The following is a 20,854-nucleotide window of genomic DNA, read 5'->3' as shown; positions in this document are numbered from 1 at the left end:
CAACACTTCGGTGGTCTCGTACATAAATCACCAGGGGCATGGGCCCAAGGCAGATGCTCTTGGTCAGGGCGATGTACATCCCGGGGGTCGTGAATGTAGCGGCAGACCCCCTGTCGAGGCAGGGAGTGGTGCCGGGAGAATGGAGACTCCACCCCGAGGTGGTGGAGGAGCTGTGGATCCACTTCGGGCGAGCCCAGGTGGACCTGTTTGCGTCTCAGGAGATGACACACTGTCCAGCATTTTTCTCCCTCACACATCCAGCCCCGCTGGGGCTGGACGCAATGGTACAGACGCGGCTGAGGGTCAGTACTGCACCCGCAGTACTTTGGAAACTGTGTCTGGAACTTTGGAAACTGTGGGCTTGGCCCCTGAGGGGGCCCAGCTCATGAACACAGGTCTATCTACTGAGGTGATAGAGACAATGTTGCACTCTAGAGCACCATCCACAAGGAGACTTTACGCACTCAAATGGAGAGTTTTTGTCGCCTGGTGTACGGGCCAGGCTTTGGACCCTGTTAACTGCCCGGTCGGTTCAGTTCTTGAGTTCCGCGCCCACTCCACCAGGAGTATGGCTGCCTCTATGGCTCTTATTTCGGGAGTTTCATTGTCAGAGGTATGTGATGCGGCTGGGTGGTCCTCTCCGCATACATTTGTGAGGTTCTACAATCTAGAAGTGGCCTCTACCCCGAAGTCCCGGGTGTTTCTGGGTTAATTCACACATACAGACATTTGGGACTCTGGCGGCGTGGGTATTGAGTTCCCCTAGCATTTAGACGCAGCTCGAAGTTCCCTCGAGATAGGGAACGTCTCAGGTTACGTATGTAACCATGGTTCCCTGAGAGGGAACGAGACGCTGCGTCGCTATGCCATATTCCCAGGCATGCCTGTGATCGATTTGTTCGGCTTTTCCAGAAGCTAATGACTGTTTGGCCCAGGTGTGCTTTATAGCTTCCTGGTCGATGACGTAACCCGCCCATGACGTATCTTCCCGTTATTGGACTGATTGCACGAGTGCTTCATGACGCGTCATGCAGAGGCGTTCCCCTAGCGTTTCGACGCAGCGTCTCGTTACGTAACATACGTAACCTGAGACGTTTTCCTGAATAGCATCATGACTGAAAATGTGACACTGATTTCATGAAAGTTCCATAAACAATTAATTAAAATTAGTCACTTACATTTTAGATGCAAAATAAACTGCTTTTGTTCTATTACAGCAGCGAAAATAATTCCAAGATCAGATCATATTTCCACATCAGAACCACAACGCATCTCACAGCAATAGTGTGTTAAAATGAATGATTCAGCGTTTGAATGAATCGGTTGAATCAAAGATTCAATGACTTGTTCGTAAACGACTGCCTTATTCATGAACAAATCAGCCATTTGAACGAACCGACTCAATGACTCACTCATTAAGACCTGCCGCCACCTACTGGTAGTTTAGTTTCATGTTTAAACATTCTTTCCAATGTTTCTTATTGTATTAAAAATATATATTTAAAACAATCTCATAACATTATTTAATGCAGTTGTAATTTGTCAGTGTAAATTATTTAATTTAACAACCATATAGCGTTATTCTAATTTAATTTATTGATCAAATTTAAGAATATAAAATGAAAGCTGAAGCATATCCTATATTTAAGATTAATCCTCATAAATATGAAGATTTAAATACATCAAAGCTGATGAAAATGATACTTCTGAATATTGATATTTAACTCTGCAGATCACCCTGATATTGTGAGTCAGAATGTAATCTGAGCAACAGATGATAAGCACAATTATCCTACATTTACCCAAAAGTAACTTAATTAAAACGGCACAGCCCATACTGTTTTCTTCTTTTTAATTATTAGAATATAGATATTAAGAGAATAAATTATTATACAAGTACTTTTACTTTCAATACTAAAAGTACATTTAAAATCAAGTACTTTTTTTACTTTTACTTAAGTAGGATTGTCGTTGTAGTACTTATACTTTTACTTAAGTAAATATGGCTCTGTTTATTTGTACTTTTACTTAAGTACTGAGATTCAGTACTTCATCCACCACTGTCCATTAGTCTGCTAAGTGTATCATCACTGATGACATTAAGAGTCATTAAACTCCTCATTAAAAAACAACAGTGCATTGCAATCGCTTCCGCTTTGGCTCATTCTCTATATCTCAAAGCTGATAGTGGCTCCCTGAAGCAATCAAAATTTGTAGGTGATATTCAACGTACGTCTCCGTTCCCTCCTTGAGGGAACAAAGGTTATCATATGTAACAGAAACATTTTTCAGTGAGGTCTTTCTGCTTCTTTAGAGCATTGTCCATTTAGTATATTTTGTTTTGACTCATTAGAATATAAGTTCAATAAAATAAAATAAAACTTCCAGGCTCAAATCATCCACTGGAAGTACCTATTTTCAGAGAAATGAACTAAAGAGGTAAATAATAAAACTGTTTTTATCCTTTCATTCGCACAAGGAACATATTTAAGTCACCACTACTGTCTGCATGCTTAACAGATATTACCTTTATTGTTGCAAAAGTGGATGGTTTTAAAAGCAAAGTTATAACATTTCCTTAAATTAAATTTCACAATAACATTTTACAAACTGAGAAACAAGTGATACACAAGTTATACAGAATGCTTTCACCTTCCAAATACAGTTTTAAAATCCAGTGATCTATACCAAAAATTAGAACTTCAGTCTGCATGGGAGGATTATGGCTTAAGCTTCACTCCTAAACACAGGGCCAGCTCACTCTTCTGAATCTTTCCGTCTTTATTCACATCACAGTGATGCAGCAGAACCTCACGGAATTTATCCAGATCCACTCCACTGATACTGGGCTGAAAAAAAGAAGTGTTGGAATAAAGATAGAGAGAAATGTAAAGAGAAAGAGACAAAATGACAAACAGCTGCCACTAGTGCCAGAGTTGCCCATATGAAAAAAACCTATAAGGTTCATATATAGCGGCCATACAGGTCCTTCTCAAAAAATTAGCATATGTGATAAAAGTTCATTATTTTCCATAATGTAATGATAAAAGTTAAACTTTCATATATTTTAAATTCATGGCACACCAACTGAAATATTTTAGGTCTTTTATTGTTTTTATACTGATGATTTTGGCATACAGCTCATTAAAAACAAAACAAAAAATCTCAAAAAATTAGCATTTCATGAAAAGGTTCTCTAAACGAGCTATTTACCTAATCATCTGAATCGACTAATTATCTCTTTGGCATTTGGAAATGCCAAAATGCCTGAAGTCCAGTGTCAAGTACCCACAGTCAGTGATGGTCTGGGGTGCCATGTCAGCTGCTGGTGTTGGTCCACTGTGTTTTATTAAGGGCAGGGTCAATACAGCTAGCTATCAGGAGATTTTGGAGCACTTCATGCTTCCATCTGCTGAAAAGCTTTATGGAGATGAAGATTTTGTTTTTCAGCATGACCTGACACCTGCTCACAGTGCCAAAACCACTGGTAAATGGTTTACTGACCATGGTATTACTGTGCTCAATTGGCCTGCCAACTCTCCTGACCTAAACCCCATAGAGAATCTGTGGGATATTGTGAAGAGAAAGTTGAGAGACGCAAAACCCAACACTCTGGATGAGCTTAAGGCCGCTATCGAAGCATCCTGGGCCTCCATAACACCTCAGCAGTGCCACAGGCTGATTGCCTCCATGCCATGTTGCATTGAAGCAGTCATTTCTGCAAAAGGATTCCTGACCAAGCATTGAGTGCATAACTGAACATAATTATTTAAAGGTTGACTTTTTTTGCATTAAAAGCACTTTTCTTATATTGGTTGGATGAAATATGCTAATTTTTTAGATAGGAATTTTGGGTTTTCATGAGCTGTATGCCAAAATCATCAGTATTAAAACAATAAAAGACCTGAAATATTTCATTTGGTGTGCAATGAATCTAAAATATATGAACGTTTAATTTTTTATCATTACATTATGGAAAATAATGAACTTTATCACATATGCTAATCTTTTGAGAAGGACATCTATATCTTCCTTACTTAAATCAGTCAGAATTATCTTATATGTTTAATGTAAGTCCCATATATGTCATACCCAAAATCAGATTTATGGCCCATTTCATACTAAAAAACACAGAAAACTTGTAGGGGATTTTTGGGTCATGTATGAATACTGCAAAAATCTTATATGAGTTTTACATATAAACAGTATGCAATGGTATATGGTATTTGTAGAAAATACCTGATATTCATATACAAATCATATAAAGTTCTTATACTGAATCATATGCTAGTCAAATTAAAATCATATAGGATTTATTTACAGTTTGTGTCATTTGTTTATATGCTTTTTATACAGATTTCATTTTTTTTTTCAATAGGGAAATGGTGTGTTAGCTCTTCAAGTTTATATAATATACATTTTCTTGTATATTGATTTCAGTCAATATTACAACATCTCTGCATATACTAACCATTTATGATTTCAATCAATGACATGCACAAATTTGTGATGGAAACACTTTTATTTCAACAAGAAATGAAACATTCATATTATGCTCCACATGAGTAATTTACAATTCCAACTTGATTGCAAACTGAACTTTGCTCAGGAAAAAAACAAAACCCAAAAAACAACAACAAAATACATTGAACACAGTGTAATGGCCATCAATCAAAGAAAATTAATGGATTAGTTCACCCCAAAATGACCGACTGATAATTTACTCACCCCCATCTCATCCAAGATGTTCACGTCTTTATTTATTCAGTGGAAAATAAATTAAGTTTCTTGAAGAAAACATTCCAGGATTGTTCATCATATAATGATTTTCAGTTGCAACCAAAATGTTGAAGGTCCAAATCAATGCAGTTTCAAAGGGCTTCATAGCCTCTGCGTGATTCCAGATAAGGAATAGGGTCTTATGTAGTCAAACGATCAGTCATTTAAAAAAAATGAATATTCTTTTCAACCTTAATTGTTCAACTTGCTCAGCTCTGCGAGGTGCCAAGGATGACATGATCACGTGTAAATGGTCACATAGACGTAGGCAGAAGTCCCGCCCTCGTGTTTACAAAGCCCTCGTGTGAAAACTAATACAAACGCCCTTTAGCAAAAACACTCCGTTTTCAAATTCAAAATCATTCAATATCGTTGTTTTACCTTTTTTGTGCTAAAGGGCATTTGTATTAGTCTTCACATTTTCACTTTGTAAACACGGAGGCGGAACTGCATTGATTTGGACCTTCAGTATTTTGGTTGCAACTGAAAACCATTATATGATGAAATTTTTTTATTTTCTTCAAAAAACTTCATTTCTTTTCGACTGAAGAAAGAAAGACATGAACATCTTGGATGACATGGGGGTGAGTAAATTATCAGGGCATTCTTTTTAATACAATCTTTTAATAAAGGCCTTCTGAAGAGAAGCTATGCATTTTTTATTAGAAAAATATCCATATTTTTTGACTTTATAGACTAAAACATCTATCTTCTGGCAGTCAACCGTGCACATCTACTTACGGCAAAAGAGTGACCTCTGACCTGAAGCATGATGTATTGATGAATGCGGATATGCAGAGAATAGAGGAAAACAAAACACTGGTCACGAATTTGAATTCAAAGAGGTTTCGATATAAGAGAAGAGCTTGATTTTGTTGCCCAGAGAGACATCGAAGCTTACGCTACTCCAACATCACATCACTCAGGTCACAAGTCGTCTGCCATTAGCTGGTTATTTTAGTCAATAAAGTTATAAATATAAAAAGTAATAAATCTATATCAGTATCTATATCAATTACTATATTAACCCATGTGTATTCATTTAAAAAAGTTACACATAGGTTCATAGAGGACAAAAATGTCCATGTCGAAAAACTCTTGGGAGCACAGACTTCAGTTTGGTCTCATTTTAAAGAAGACCCTTGGCAGAATATTATTGAAGTCAAACAAGTTTAAAAAGTGAAAACAAAAAAAGTTATAGAAGTTTAAGTTTATGAAAATGATTTATAAATAATATTTTATAAAACAATACAGGTCCTTCTCAAAAAATTAGCATATGTGATAAAAGTTCATTATTTTCCATAATGAAATGATAAAAATTAAAAGTTCATATATTTTAGATTCATTGCACACCAAATGAAATATTTCAGGTCTTTTATTGTTTTAATACTTATGATTTTGGCATACAGCTCATGAAATCTCAAAGAATTAGCATATTTCATCCAACCAATAAAAGAAAAGTGTTTTTAATACAAAAAAAGTCAACCTTCAAATAATTATGTTCAGTTATGCACTCAATACTTGGTCAGGAATCCTTTTGCAGAAATGACTGCTTCAGTGCAGCGTGGCATGGAGGCAATCAGCCTGTGGCACTGCTGAGGTGTTATGGAGGCCCAGGATGCTTCGATAGCGGCCTTAAGCTCATCCAGAGTGTTGGGTCTTGCGTCTCTCAACTTTCTCTTCACAATATCCCACAGATTCTCTAAGGGGTTCAGGTCAGGAGAGTTGGCAGGCCAAATGAGCACAGTAATACCATGGTCAGTAAACCATTTACCAGTGGTTTTGGCACTGTGAGCAGGTGCCAGGTCATGCTGAAAAACAAAATCTTCATCTCCATAAAGCTTTTCAGCAGATGGAAGCATGAAGTGCTCCAAAATCTCCTGATAGCTAGCTGCATTGACCCTGCCCTTGATAAAACACAGTGGACCAACACCAGCAGCTGGCATGGCACCCCAGAAAGGCATTTTGGCATTTCCTTCTCCCCAGTCTTCCTCCAGACTCTGGCAACTTGATTTCCGAATGACATGCAAAATTTGCTTTCATCCGAAAAAAGATGTATTTACTGTATTTATGTAATTAAGTATTTATTTGTATTTATGTTATTAAGACATATATTCAAGAAATGTATTAAAACTAGGGCCGGGACTTTAACAAGTTAATTAAGAGGAATTAATTACGGGACTTTAACGCGTTAATTAATATTAATTACGCAAAAAATAAATAACATTATTTTAACCACACTTATTTTTGCATCGCTGAATGTTTTTCAATGAATGAGTTTCGACGGACCGATTATACTGGAACACCAACTTAGCGTTCACCTCACGAGTCACGACAACAACAAACCATAGTGAACATGAACGAAGAAGCTGATGAGACCGCTTTGCTTGGCCCCGTGGATGGGAAATTTTGTTTTAAAAAAAATGAAAGGATGGAAGCGTTGACAAGAGCATGGTTGTGTGCAAGCTATACCACAAGGAATTTGCATATCACCGCATCGAGCCTAAAATATCACAAATATGCTATTGCTAACGTTAATGGCAAACAATGCACTGGTCTGCTGGACTGAAATAAATTTATAATAACTGAATTATTCAGTCATTATTTAATGGTATACTAAAAATCCATGTGAAAAAATACTTCTCACTGTTCTCAGGTCAAATATTTATATGCAATTAAAATGTGATTAATTTCGATTAATTAATTACAAAGTCTCTAATTAATCAGATTAATTTTTTTAATCGAGTCCCGGCCCTAATTAAAACAGAAAGAGCTATAGCTTCAGCCTTACTCAAAGGCCGAGGAAACAGGCCAGCAAAGCACAATATTCCAGACGATCTTGGTTTGTTTCTTATTTAATATTTAATATACAGGCAATTAATTGATGAAATATCGTTTAAAATAAAAATACAATTTATACAAAAATATTTTTTTTTATTTTTAAGAAAGACTTTATAGAAAATAAAACTCGAAGTGGTCAAAATCATGTGACTCCCCATCTCAAACATATTGTGAATCTTATATCTTACTCATGCTGCTCACTTTTCATAATCAACATATATTAAAATTATAATATTACAAGCTAATGTCTAGCCCTGAACGTAGCCTATTTAGTTTCATAGTTACGCTGTTTTCTTTAACCCACCGCCGATAAAAGCGCCGACGTTTTCTTATTTTTCCTTCTTCCTTTAAGATAGTGGAAACAACTCGCAATACTCTTTCATTTTTAGCTATAAAGATAAGTTCAAGACATAATCATAAACTATAAACTGTCTACTTTTATTTGTGGACTCAGGGAACTAATTATTTTGCATGCACTCACTCCAAATGCTGTGTTCATTAAAAAAAAAAAAATTGCTTAATTTTTTTTGCCATTTTCAACAAAAATATTTGTTTAATTATAATTGCCAATTTTTTCTTTTCCAAAGCATTTCTAAATTCAGTTAATATGTCCAACAAACGAAATGTCTAGCCAAAATAACGAAAATATTTTAAAACAAAAAACAAAAAAACATTTGAGTTACCATGCAAATTTAAACATTTCGCTCTTCTCTATATGCGTCAACCTAGTGTGCATAAAGGTCAATAATTCTTTACAGATGACGGTTTGTTTGGAGAGAAGACGGGAAAGAATTCTCTATTAAACTCAAATGACAGAATAGAATTACAGGAATACTGGATTCTAAACACAGAAATGCCACATTATTAAAAAGACCTTGAAGCAGATCTGACACACACACACACACACACCTCCGTGCCGCTTAAGTAAAAATTTTTGCCATTAATGCTTGGAAAACACACGTCTCCTTCCAATAAAAATAATGGCTAGTGGGGTGGATGGGATATACAAACCTACCATGTGCCAACATTTTGGAATGACATTTCGCAAGAGGAAAAAAATATGTTTCAGTCACATAACTGCAGCTATGGAAACGCTGTCAATGATGGACTTCTGAACAGGGTCAGGTCGGCAGTCTTACCCATGATTGTGGTTTTGAGTAATGAACCAGGCTGGGAGTTTTTAAAAGCCTCAGGAACCTTTTGCAGGTGTTTAGAGTTAATTAGCTGATACAGATGATTAGGTTAATAGCTCATTTAGAGAACCTTTTCATGATATGCAATTTTTTTGAGAACTTTGGGTTTTCATGAGCTGTATGCCAAAATCATCAGAATTAAAACAATAAAAGACCTGAAATATTTCAGTTGGTGTGCAATGAATCTAAAATATATGAAAGTTTAATTTTTATCATTACATTATGGAAAATAATGAACTTTTATCACATGCTAATTTTTTGAGAAGGACCTGTATATTACAAGCACACACCTGTTACGAACTGCTCTGAGACAGAGCAGACAGTATTTATTGAAGGGTAATCCAAAGTCGTAGTCCATAAAACACGCAAAAGGTCATACACAGGCAAGCAGCCCGAAAAGGCACCAAAACAGAAGGAACAGGCAAAAGGGTAATCCACGGAGAAGGCAAAAAATCAAAGACCAAGATACATGAAACAAGGGAAACGCTCAGAAATGCAGTTGTGACACTAAACAAGACTTTGCACTGAATGACTGAGTGAACAAGGTATATATAGGCAGAGGTACAGAGGAGACACAGGTGTAAACAGTGAGTGCTAATGAGTCCTAGGCCAAGGATTATGGGTAATGTAGTTTGTGATGGAGTGACAGTCCGGAGTGGAGTGCCCTCTGGTGGTGATCATGGGCACTCACACTGGTGACATAGTGACATAGCCCCCCTCAAAGGAGCAGCTTCCAGACGCTCCTAAAATTATCCAGGAAGGAGGTGGAGCGGATGCGAACCCGGGGGCGGGATGGAGGGCCAGGGCCATGTAGTGGAAGAGGGCCTGGAGATTCAGGCAGAGCAGGAGGCCAGGATGGAGCAGGCCGGGCAGATGACCAGGGTGGCGCAGACTGCACAGATGACCAGACTGGTGCAGGCGACCAGGGCGAAGCCGGCGGTCTTGAAGACCCCCACGGCAGAGCAGACGACCACCACAGCAGAGCAGACGGTCTTGAAGACCCCCACGGCGGAGCGGACAACCACCACAGCAGTGGAGACAGACTTGTAGACCCCCACGGCGGAGCAGACGACCACCACAGCAGCGCAAGTGTTCTTGAAGACCCCAACAGTGAAGCAGGCTACCACCACAGCAGCGCAGGCAGTCTTGAAAACCCCCAAGGTGGGACAGACAACCACCACAGCAGCGCAAGCGTTCTTGAAGACCCCCACGGCGGAGCAGACAACGACCACAGCAGCGCAGGGGGTCCAGCCAGGGTCCTCTCTGGACTCGGGGCAGGAGGCGGAGCCCTCTCTGGACTCGGCACACGGGCCGGAGCCCTCTCGGGACTCTGGTCAGTGGCTGGAGGCTCTGGAAGGTCTGCTGAGACGACACGAGGCTCTGAATGGTCTGCTGAGACGACACGAGGCTCTGGAAGTTCTGCTGAGACGGCACGAGGCTCTGGGAGGTCTGCTGAGACGGCACGAGGCTCTGGGAGGTCTGCTGAGACGGCACGAGGCTCTGGGAGGTCTGCTGAGACGGCACGAGGCTCTGGGAGGTCTGCTGAGACGGCACGAGGCTCTGGGAGGTCTGCTGAGACGGCACGAGGCTCTGGGAGGTCTGCTGAGACGGCACGAGGCTCTGGGAGGTCTGCTGAGACGGCACGAGGCTCTGGGAGGTCTGCTGAGACGGCACGAGGCTCTGGGAGGTCTGCTGAGACGGCACGAGGCTCTGGGAGGTCTGCTGAGACGGCACGAGGCTCTGGGAGGTCTGCTGAGACGGCACGAGGCTCTGCAAGGTCTGCTGTCTTGTGCAAAGACACAGGCTCAGCAGCCATCTTGTCAGAGGACACCAGCTCGGCGGTCATCTTGTCCCATGATACCGGTTCGACAGCCATCATGTTCAAAGACACAGGCTCGGTGGCCATCTTGTCCGAGGACACAGGCTCAGCGGCCATCTTGTCCAAAGACACAGGTTAAGCAGCCATTTTGTCAGAGGACACTGGCTCAGCGGCCATCTTGTCAGAGGACATCGGCTCGGTGGCCATCTTGTCCCATGACACCGGTTCGACGGCCCTCTTGTCCGAAGATGGCTCAGCGGCCATCTTGTCCAAAGACACAGGTCCAGTGGCCATTTTGTCAGAGGACACTGGCTCGGCGGCCATCTTGCCCGAGGCCACAGGCTCGGCAGATGCAGTGAAAATGTCACGATCCTCCTCCATGACACCCACTGTGAAAGCAGAGCTGCTTACCTGAAGGGCATAATCAAGGAACTCACTCAGGGACCCTCGAGGACCATCACGGACAAGATTGCTTTGTAACTGTTTGTTGAGTCCATGGCAAAAAAAGTCAATCAACATAAAGTCCGGGAGGTTGGTGAAGTTTGCAGTGTTCAAAAAGTCTATGATGTGGTCCTGGAGTGAGTGAGCTCCCTGGCATAGACGGACGAGACATACTGCTAAATCCATTTTGGCAAAGTCTTCTGTTACAAACTATTCTGAGACAGAAGGTTGGGTTGATGATCCAAATGCAATATTTATTGAAGGATAATCCAAAGTCGTAGTCCATAAAACATGCTCAGAAATGCAGTTGTGACACTAAACAAGACTTTGCACTGAATGTCTGAGTGAACAAGGTATATATAGGCAGAGGTAATGAGGTGATGAGACACAGGTGTAAACAGTGAGTGCTAATGAGTCCTAGGCCAAGGATTATGGGTAATGTAGTTTTTGATGGAGTGACAGTCCGGAGTGGAGTGCCCTCTGGTGGTGATCATGGGCACTCACACTGGTGAATTGTGACAACACCTGCACACTTACACACATTAGCTGTGTCCCAAAGTGAAGTGCGCGCACTTCGAAGGCCGCATTTGAAGTGAGATTACGTCATACCTGCACTACGAAGACTGTCCCAATGTGAAGGCTGCACCCTCTGAAGGCCGCATTTGTAGTGCGATTACGTCACAGCGGCACTACGTAGGCTGTCCCAAAGGGAGAGCTGCACCTCTGAAGGCCGCATTTGAAGTGCGATTGCGTCACAGCGGTGCGACGAAGGCTGCCGCAATTCATGAGCGACTTCAAAATGCGCCCTTCGGTTCTCAGGCAAAGGAAGGGTACAGCAGATGGGACCTTCCCATAACTTCGCAGCCTTCCCTATCCCAGAATTCATAGCACACTGGTGACTACAGGATTTGACTGGTCCGCATTCCCGCAGCACTCGATCAGATTCCAGTTAAAGACGGTAGCGGTCGGTAACTCAAGTGTAGCCTGGGTACTATTGAACACAACAGCGTAAGCGCTAGAAGTAAATAAAACGTCCAACGTTAGTGCATTCACACAGTTTCCAGTTCCCTGCCCTGAGCAAGATAAACTTTAATTTCCCCAATTTTTAAATGCTATTTATTTCTCAACCATTATCTCAAGAAGAGGAATCAGTCCATTATCACCCTTTTCGCTGTTTCTTTTTTTCCCATACACTTTCTTTAAATAGCCTTCAAAATATAATCTGCGCGGCGCTGTATTTTCGTCCTGCTCCCGCTATTCCGCACCGCACGATCCGCTCGCGCAAAATTCACTCCGAGCTCACCCGCAATAAATTATTTTATTCCCGACCCGACTGATCCAGCTAAATTTAGATTTTGTTTCCAGAATCTATCTTTTAAATTTCCCTTACAGAAAGAGAGACACTGGATAGGAATTGTCCGTGCAATCATTTATTTTTCTCAGAATTATAAGAAAAAATACAAACAAACGAAAACTGCTGACTTAGATGCTAAAATAAAGTTTATATAGCCTATATATATATATATATATATATATATATATATATATATATATATATATATATATATATATATATATATATATATATATATATATATATATATATATATGAATGAATGAATGAATGAATGTTCACTGACGATGGTCAACGAAACATCGATCCTCCAAAGGCTGAATGCGTGGCCGACACAGAACAATTTAACTGGCTAGCTTATTATTTGTTATGCAAGTTATTTGTAAATTAAATGAACTGCTGTCTATTGTTCATTTTCGTTAACTTCAAACTTAGGCTAAATTAAAGAGAAGTGGTTTTTCTATAGCCTAGCTATTGTTTATTTTTGTAATGCACGTTATAATTTGTAGCTACAAAACACATTTATGTTTATACATATATTTTCTTGTCATGTAATTTAAAATGTGTAAATGAAAATAAATTGGTCTATTAGCCTACGTAGGCTTTTTACAACTACAGCCTATTTATAGACCAATAAAATAACTTAAGTTTAACATTAGAAACAACAAATTTTTATTATCAGCCAAACCAGAAGAAAACACTTTTCAACATTTTCATTGCGCTGAGCGGGAGAAGCTGGAGCTGGACCGGGATGGGGAATAATGCACAATAGAGACTCTGCTAAGGCCTGAGCGGGACATCATCTTCTGGGATGAGTGCATATTTCCACTGTCCGTAGCTTTGCGGGGCCGAATCGGTCGACGGCTGCATGGCATGCCATAAAAAATGCATCTGAGATGATGAGTTGAATAAAAATAAGTAGGCCTACTTAAAAAATAAAAATAAAAAACTTGGACGTATATAGGCTAAATGTTTAAAATATATTGTAACAGTTACATTTAACATAAGAAATAAACTGTTAACTAATATTTGCAATTTGACAATATTTAACCGGCTACATATTTACATGCTTATGGTCTAGCCCATCGTCGCAGGCTTTGAAGCATGTCAAAACCCAATAGAAAGCTCAAAAAAAGTATATAGTAGTATATGCTCCATTTCTCTTTTTAAAATCTCCTCACGAACGTCCGCTGTCAGTTGTCAGAACCTGCTAGTCCATTAACGACGCTTGGTTCATTGTTGCCAAGTCTGGAATGGGGTTGCATTTAGGCTACTGTTGCTTTGGGGTGTTTGTAGCCTATAGTCCACAGGTTAAGTTGTCTTTACTTAAGCAATATTTCTACTGCCCGCGCCCCGCATTTTGGGATATTTTGGCCCATTCTGGCTGTGATTCCGATACTTTTGAATAACAATTGGAGGGGTTTTATTATTCAGACCTGGCAACCCTGTCCCTCGGTTCGCCCTTCGTGCACTTCGTGCACTTTGAAGGCGTGGCCTGGTCTGGCCTTCGAAGTGCATGGCCTTGGAAGTGCGCACCCTTCACTTCGGGACACAGCTATTGTTTTTATTACATACATATATACCACACTCTGACATCCATACCAACACACCCACACAGTTATAGCTGCATAATTTATCAAATTAGCTTTATAATATGCATAAACAAAAAACAGGAATAAAGTTAGTATTTGCTTTATACACCAAACCTGAAAAAAAATGGCAGCATCTAGTAAAAAATAGTCAACATTTTAATTTTGAAGCCTTGGCAACAAAATAAAAGCCTTTTAACAAAGATTGCATCATTTTATAGTTAAATGGAAACGGGATTAAAAATAGCAGTTTTAATGGTTTGAATCATCATTACCAGTAGGGTATGTAGCCTAGTGTGAAATAAACACTGCGTCTCTAACCACATGCTACTATAAAGACACATTACATTTAATGCATTAAATTAAATAATAATAAATCATTTAAAAAAATAAAACAGTTGGAAATTTCGTTTTTGGTGATTGTTTTCGTGAAATTAGACATGGAGTTATTCAGGTTTTTTAGGCCTGGAGGTGAAATTATGTTTCGCTTGCTTGTTGAGATTCTAGATCTCAGTAGCCTATGTTGTAGGGCTGTCACACATCAGTATGTCACGCAAAAATAAAGTTTTACAGTAACGGGACTGTTAATGCTTTATTTGTAGTCGTATGACCCGATTTGGTGTTTTTCCTAGAATGGGTGACGCAGGCTATTACAAAACATTCAGTGGTACATGCTAATCAAATACAGACGTTACACAAATAACATGATTAAAAAGAATATTACTGACTTTAATGCGTTTTATTGACATCTAAAATACAACAAAAAAAGGCAATTTATTTAGGATTTTGTGTCATGTCAGTATAGGTGCTTCATGAGTCAAGGTCAAGGTCAAGGTCAAGTTTATTTATATAGCCCTTTAAAATAACATAAATGCTGACCAAAGTGCTGCACAATATACCAAACAAAGCATCCTCAAGCACTAATAATAAAATATTAAAAGAAACCAAACAAAAGTAATAAAATTAAGACAAGAACATCATGCAATAATAAAACAAGAAGATTTAAATGTAGACAGAGTAGGGGAAAGTCTAATAGACACAGGTAAGGAAATCCAGAGCTTAGGACCATGAATGGAGAAAACTCTGTCACCTTTAGATTTAAGTCATAATTTTGGAACATTTAATATCATCTGGGTGGAAGATCTGAGCGTTCTCACTGAGGTATATGAATTGATAAGTTCAGAGATATAAGAAGGGGCAAGGCCATCAATTGATTTAAATACAAACACTAAAACCTTAAAATCAACTCTGAACTGAACGGGTAGCCAATGAAGTGATGACAGCACAGGTGTAATATGTTCTCTCTTTTTTGTCCCTGTTAAAAAACAAGCCGCAGCATTTTGTACCAGTTGTAATCGCGAAAGTGAGGACTGATTTATTCCAGCATATAGGGCATTACAATAATCCAGCCTGGTTGAAATAAACGCATGAATAACAGTCTCCAAATCACTAAAGCTCAGAATATTTTTCAGCTTGCGAAGTCCCGTAAACTGAAAAAAAAACTGTTTCTAACTACAGAGTTGATGTGTTTATCAAACTTTAACTCAAGGTCAAGGGTAACTCCCAAATTTGTATAGCCTGGAGGCCAGCCAAATTTAGCCCCGCCCACAACATTTTTAGGTTGAGCAGTTCGGTCAAGCCTCGCACCATAGAGAAGTAATTATCTCCGAACAGAAACTGTTCGGACCAATGAGATCATCAGGGAGTGCTTTAGACGATGACGGACAGATGATCAACAGTAACGTAATCATGCACGTAATCAAAGGAGCTTGGATTATATTTACTCGAATCCTAAACGGAGAGCTTGTTTGTATATGCATTCACCTTCATAATTTCTCTCAAAGATGATGATCATGTTGGGTAAGTACTCTGTGTATCATTAAATTCTTTTATTTTTTTACAACACCGGCAAAGATTGTTTATTCCAGCACGTGTATTCAATAACGTGTTTATTCCAGCACGTTATTCCAGACAGGGTTGCCAAGTTTTCAAAATCCAACTACTAGCCCTAAACAATAGCTTCTTGGGGGTTTCTCCAGGCGAAAAATTGTGTTTGGGGGGTAAAATGTTATTTTGGCAAGGTAGCCTGCTAAAATTCGCACTCATGGGTCTATATATCACATAATAGTCGCTTCAACCCTTGGACATAGAGAACAACCGCGGAAAAAAACGAGGACTTGGCAACACAGTGCAGTTGGGCTCTGTCTGTTGACATTTGACAATGCTTTGCTTAGTTGCTCCTACAAAGGTCTATCCAATTGATGTCTTTCCTGGTTCGGTTGAAACACACCTCATAATCACAGCCCAATAGAGCGGTTTCAGACTCATATTCTGACTAGAATTGAGTATGACCATGTCAGGCTAAGATTTTAAACTTTGTCACAAATGTTATCTTGAAGGGGGCCTAGGGTAGAACGTATGTTATTTAAAATGCGTGAAGGGCCAAACAACATAACATCAGTCTTCTTCTGATTTAATTGAAGGAAATTTGTGTCCATCCAAACCTTAATGTCCTCTAAACAAGCTAGCAGAGAGGAAACTGAATCAGTACCTGATTTTAATGGAAAATAGAGCTGAATGTCATCGGCATAAATGTGATATGAAACCCTATGGGACTCAGAAACGAAGAGGGAGTATGTAAAAGGAAAATAAGACTGGACCAAGAATTGAGCCCTGGGGCACCCCACAAGTGACAGGAACTGAGCTTGATGAAAATTCTCCAATTTCCACCAAGAAATTCCTGTCAGCGAGATATTATGCAAACCAGTCTAATGCAGCATCACGAATGCCAACTTCAAGGTCTAGTCTCTTTAACAGGATACGATGATCCACAGTATCAAAAGCCGCACTTAAGTCCAATAATAGGAGAATAGTACAGTTGCCAGAATCTGCAGATAGTAAAAGATCATTTACAAAAGCAGACACGTGCAGGGGGGGGGGGGATATGTAGGCTAATACATATATGCGCATAGACCATTTCAGAATGTTTGTAAACAGTCAAACATTCTGAAACAGTAATATTAGTAAACGCCTCGGTTATGACTGTAACCTCGGTTCCCTGAAGGGGGAACGAGCGTTGCATCGAAAAGACGCTTATGGGAACGCTTGTGTGATGAAGTCATGAAGCACATGTGAAATCAGTCCAATAGTGTGAGGGCACGTCAGAGGCGGGTGACGTCACTAACCAGGACGTATAAAGCCTGCCCAAAACACAACCGCGCTAGCTTCGGAGTCTGAAGTAGTGCTTTGACAGGCATGTAGGAGATATGGCAGTACGATGCAACACTCGTTCCCCCTTCAGGGAACCGAGGTTACAGTCGTAACCGAGGCGTTCCCTTTCAGGGGAACTCCCGTTGCATCGAAAAGACGCTTATGGGAACTTCATACCAACATCCCCCATAGCGAGACGTGCCTGTCCAGTGTGCAGAAAACAGCACTAGAGTGACAAGACCCCAGACCCTGGAGTAGAGTCTAGGTTCAGAGAGTAAAACCTAACGAATGTGTGCGGTGAGGACCAGCCCGCCGCATCACAAAGGTCCTGCAGGGCCACTCCTGAAATAAGAGCCTTAGAGGCTGCCATACTCCTCGTAGAGTGAGACCGGACGGCCAAGGGGGAAGGCCGTACGACCGACTCATAAGCCAGTGAGATAGTCTCAACTACCCACTTGCTAATTCTTTGCATACAGGGTGCTCCCCTGTTTGGGGGTCCAAAGCACACAAACAGTTGGTCAGTCTTACGCCACTGGGCAGCTCTGTGGACGTAAGCATCCAAAGCCCTAACTGGGCAGAGCAAAATACTGTTCTCCTGGTCCGGATTGAGGAAAGGTAGAGGGCAGAAGGCCTGCAGTACAATAGATCTAGCTACATAAGTAGGGACCTTAGGAACATAACCTGGCCTAGGATGAAGGAAAGCCTTGACATGCCAGGTGCAAATTCCAAGCATGAGGGTGCCACTGAAAGAGCTTGAAGATCTCCTATCCTTTTAAGAGAAGAAATAGCGAGAAGGAATAAGGCCTTTAACGTCACAAACTTGGCCTGAACCTCCTCTAAAGGCTCAAAGGCAGCCTGGGACAGGCCCTGGAGGACCGTTCCCAGGTCCCAAGCCGGCACCCTAGTGCGAACTACAGGCCTCAGCCTAAGAGTACCACGGAGGAAACGAGACACCAATGGATCTTTACCCACAGACATACCACCCAGAGGAGTGTGGTAAGCACCAATAGCCGCCACATACACCTTTAAGGTGGAGGGGGAAAGACCTGCATCAAACCGTTCCTGCAGGAACTCCAACACTACAACAGACGCAAACAGATCCACTTGAGCCTGGCCAAACTCCCTCCAAATCTGCTCCACCACCTCGGGGTGGAGCCTCCATTCCCCGGGCCTCAAGCCCTGTCTCGACAGCGTGTCTGCTCCTATATTCTGGACCCCAGGAATATAAGCCGCTCTGAGAGAGAGAAACTTACCCTGAGACCACAGGAGGATCTGGCGTGCCAGCTTGCATAGCGGACGTGAACGCAAACCCCCCTGGTGATTTATATAGGCGACCACTGATGTGTTGTCCGTGCAAACTAGCACATGCAGGCCCCTGAGGTCTGTGAGGAAATTCCTGAGGGCAAGAAAGACCGCCAACATCTCCAGGCGATTGATGTGCCATGAGAGATGACGGTCCCCCCACAGACCCTGAGTCGAGCGACCCTCCAGGACCGCTCCCCACCCCGTGAGAGAGGCATCTGTCGTTAGCATTCTGCGACGACCAGAAGCCCCTAACACCGGACCTAGGGACAGAAACCAAGGTTTCTTCCACATAGACAGGGCCCGTAAGCTGTAGGGGTGTCAACAATAATCGATTCGGCGATGCATCGCGATGCGGGGCATGAACGATTCAGCATCGATGTGGCAAAGTGCCATAATCGATTATGTCACTGTTTATTTTCTGGCGGACGATAAAGTTGTGAAGTTTCAAATACTTCCGGTTCCGAGAGAATAACAACAACAACAAGGAAGATGGCTGAGGCGGAGGAAGATGACCGCGATAGACGGGTTATTAAAAACGCGCTAACGACCCGAGGTGTGTAGGATTGTACGTATATTTTTTTTGCACAACAATCAATGAATCTATAATGACGAAAAACGCCGCAATTCACCTTTATTCCACAAGGTGGCTGATACGCAATGATGAAGTGACGTTTCACTCATAGTTACCTCTGACAGAAAACGAAACAATAATTATAATCTGCAAAACTTGAAATGGCTCAGTGATTTACTTCAGAGAGCAAGTACTAAACACAATCATATGTTAGTGTCACTGTCTCTTGATGATGGATGTGGTCAAGAAGCTGTCAGTGATCAAAATATTGATTTTTGAAGACATTGAAAATGAGTTTGGAGAATATGCTGGAGAACGCAAATATGAGGCAGATGCTGAATATACTGGTAAACGAGCTCTGACGAGGACAGATGATGATGGTATTAAACATCTGCTCAAACTGAATCCTTCCAAGCTCCAAAAGGTAACGAAATAGGTTTTATTTTATTCTTCTGTAGCTGTTACTCTAAAATCAGGAGTTTTATATATTATCACGACAGGTAGAGGTCTATCCATGTTAAATATAGATCTGGGTCGCTAACGACCTGAATATGTAAGAATGTTTGGTGAAACAGTCATGCATTTAAGGGCTAATTGCATTTTATTTCATTACATTTTATTTTATTTAATAACTTTTATGTCAAAGATACAGGAGACACATAGCAGCCAATACAATCTGTTGTTTAATATCTGCTTGTATTGCCTCATGACTGATGAAAAATTTGCTTTGTGTGCAGTAGAATTTTGATGCATCACAATGCATCGTAGAATTGAATCGAATCGAATCGAATCGTTACCTGGTGAATCGTAATCGAATCGAATCATGAAGGAAGTGCCAATGCACACCCCTAGTAAGCAGCGCCGCGTGACCAACCATGATCATTCAAACAGCAACAGTCCTATAGGACAATTCACCATGACGTCACAACAGTAATAAACGTTCTTCCGGGTGGCAAAAGCCGAAGCGTTCCTATGGCAACGCAAGTAAATTGCTTGGGATTCAGACATAGTTAACATGATTATTGAGGGACTGATTCATTAATTCAGGAGATAGCAATACATGAAATGCCTAACCTTGGTCTAGTAGATGTAGCGATAGTCTACTACCATCATTTTTGAATGAGCTTCAGCCTACCATTGAATAGTTATTTTAGTGACTGTTGCTGTTTGAATTACAATATGTTAGGCTATCGTAGATGGTCTAATTCCCTGTTATCTAACTAAAAAAGGCTATCATGGTTTTCTGTTGCTCGGTCGGGGTCGGATCAGATGGCACAGACGTGAGCTTCTGACGGTCAAAAGGATAGCGTGCTGTAGACTAGCGCTACTCCGCTAACGTTAGGCATTCACTCAAACTAAACTCGCGGTGATGATGAAGCCAATGTGGTACTCGCATCAATCATCCATCAGCCTACAACTATGTTTTGCTTTTCCTATTTCTTCCATTGACATTCGATCAGTAGCCTACATGACACTAGAAGTTCGGTCTCTTCCTACTTTTACTTCAGGCAGTGACTGGCAATGAGTTCGATCTTTAAAAGAGATCTAAAGTTTACTAATATTAGTCTTGAATTTCCCCAGCTGAAGATAATTATGCTCAGCTGTGATTTTGTAGATGGACCGTTTTGAGATCGATACAATCCTACACCTTTTGCTGAATATCTGATGGCGCAACCCCAAACACAACACGTTTTCATCATGGTTTCAACTTTGATCAACAACAATGTTCTTAACTCATATAGTAGCCGGCTG

At 40.7% G+C, this 20,854-nt stretch overlaps 1 protein-coding gene across 2 annotated transcripts in view; it reads right to left on the bottom strand.

Annotated features, from left to right (window-relative positions):
- Positions 1–2,517: 2,517 nt before the first annotated feature.
- Positions 2,518–20,854, bottom strand: part of LOC137083874 (secretagogin) — a 165,394-nt gene continuing 147,057 nt past the window's right edge. For both annotated transcript variants that reach the window (XM_067449823.1, XM_067449824.1), the window contains one exon: positions 2,518–2,849. In XM_067449823.1, coding sequence (XP_067305924.1) covers positions 2,721–2,849 — 129 coding nt within the window. In that variant the 3' untranslated portion in view covers positions 2,518–2,720. The remainder of the gene's footprint in view (positions 2,850–20,854) is intronic.

The sequence above is a fragment of the Pseudorasbora parva genome, chromosome 7 (assembly GCF_024679245.1).
Source record: "Pseudorasbora parva isolate DD20220531a chromosome 7, ASM2467924v1, whole genome shotgun sequence".
Classification (NCBI taxonomy): domain Eukaryota; kingdom Metazoa; phylum Chordata; class Actinopteri; order Cypriniformes; family Gobionidae; genus Pseudorasbora; species Pseudorasbora parva.
Note: the sequence above shows the minus strand (reverse complement) of the source record. Positions and strands in the feature narration are given on the sequence as shown.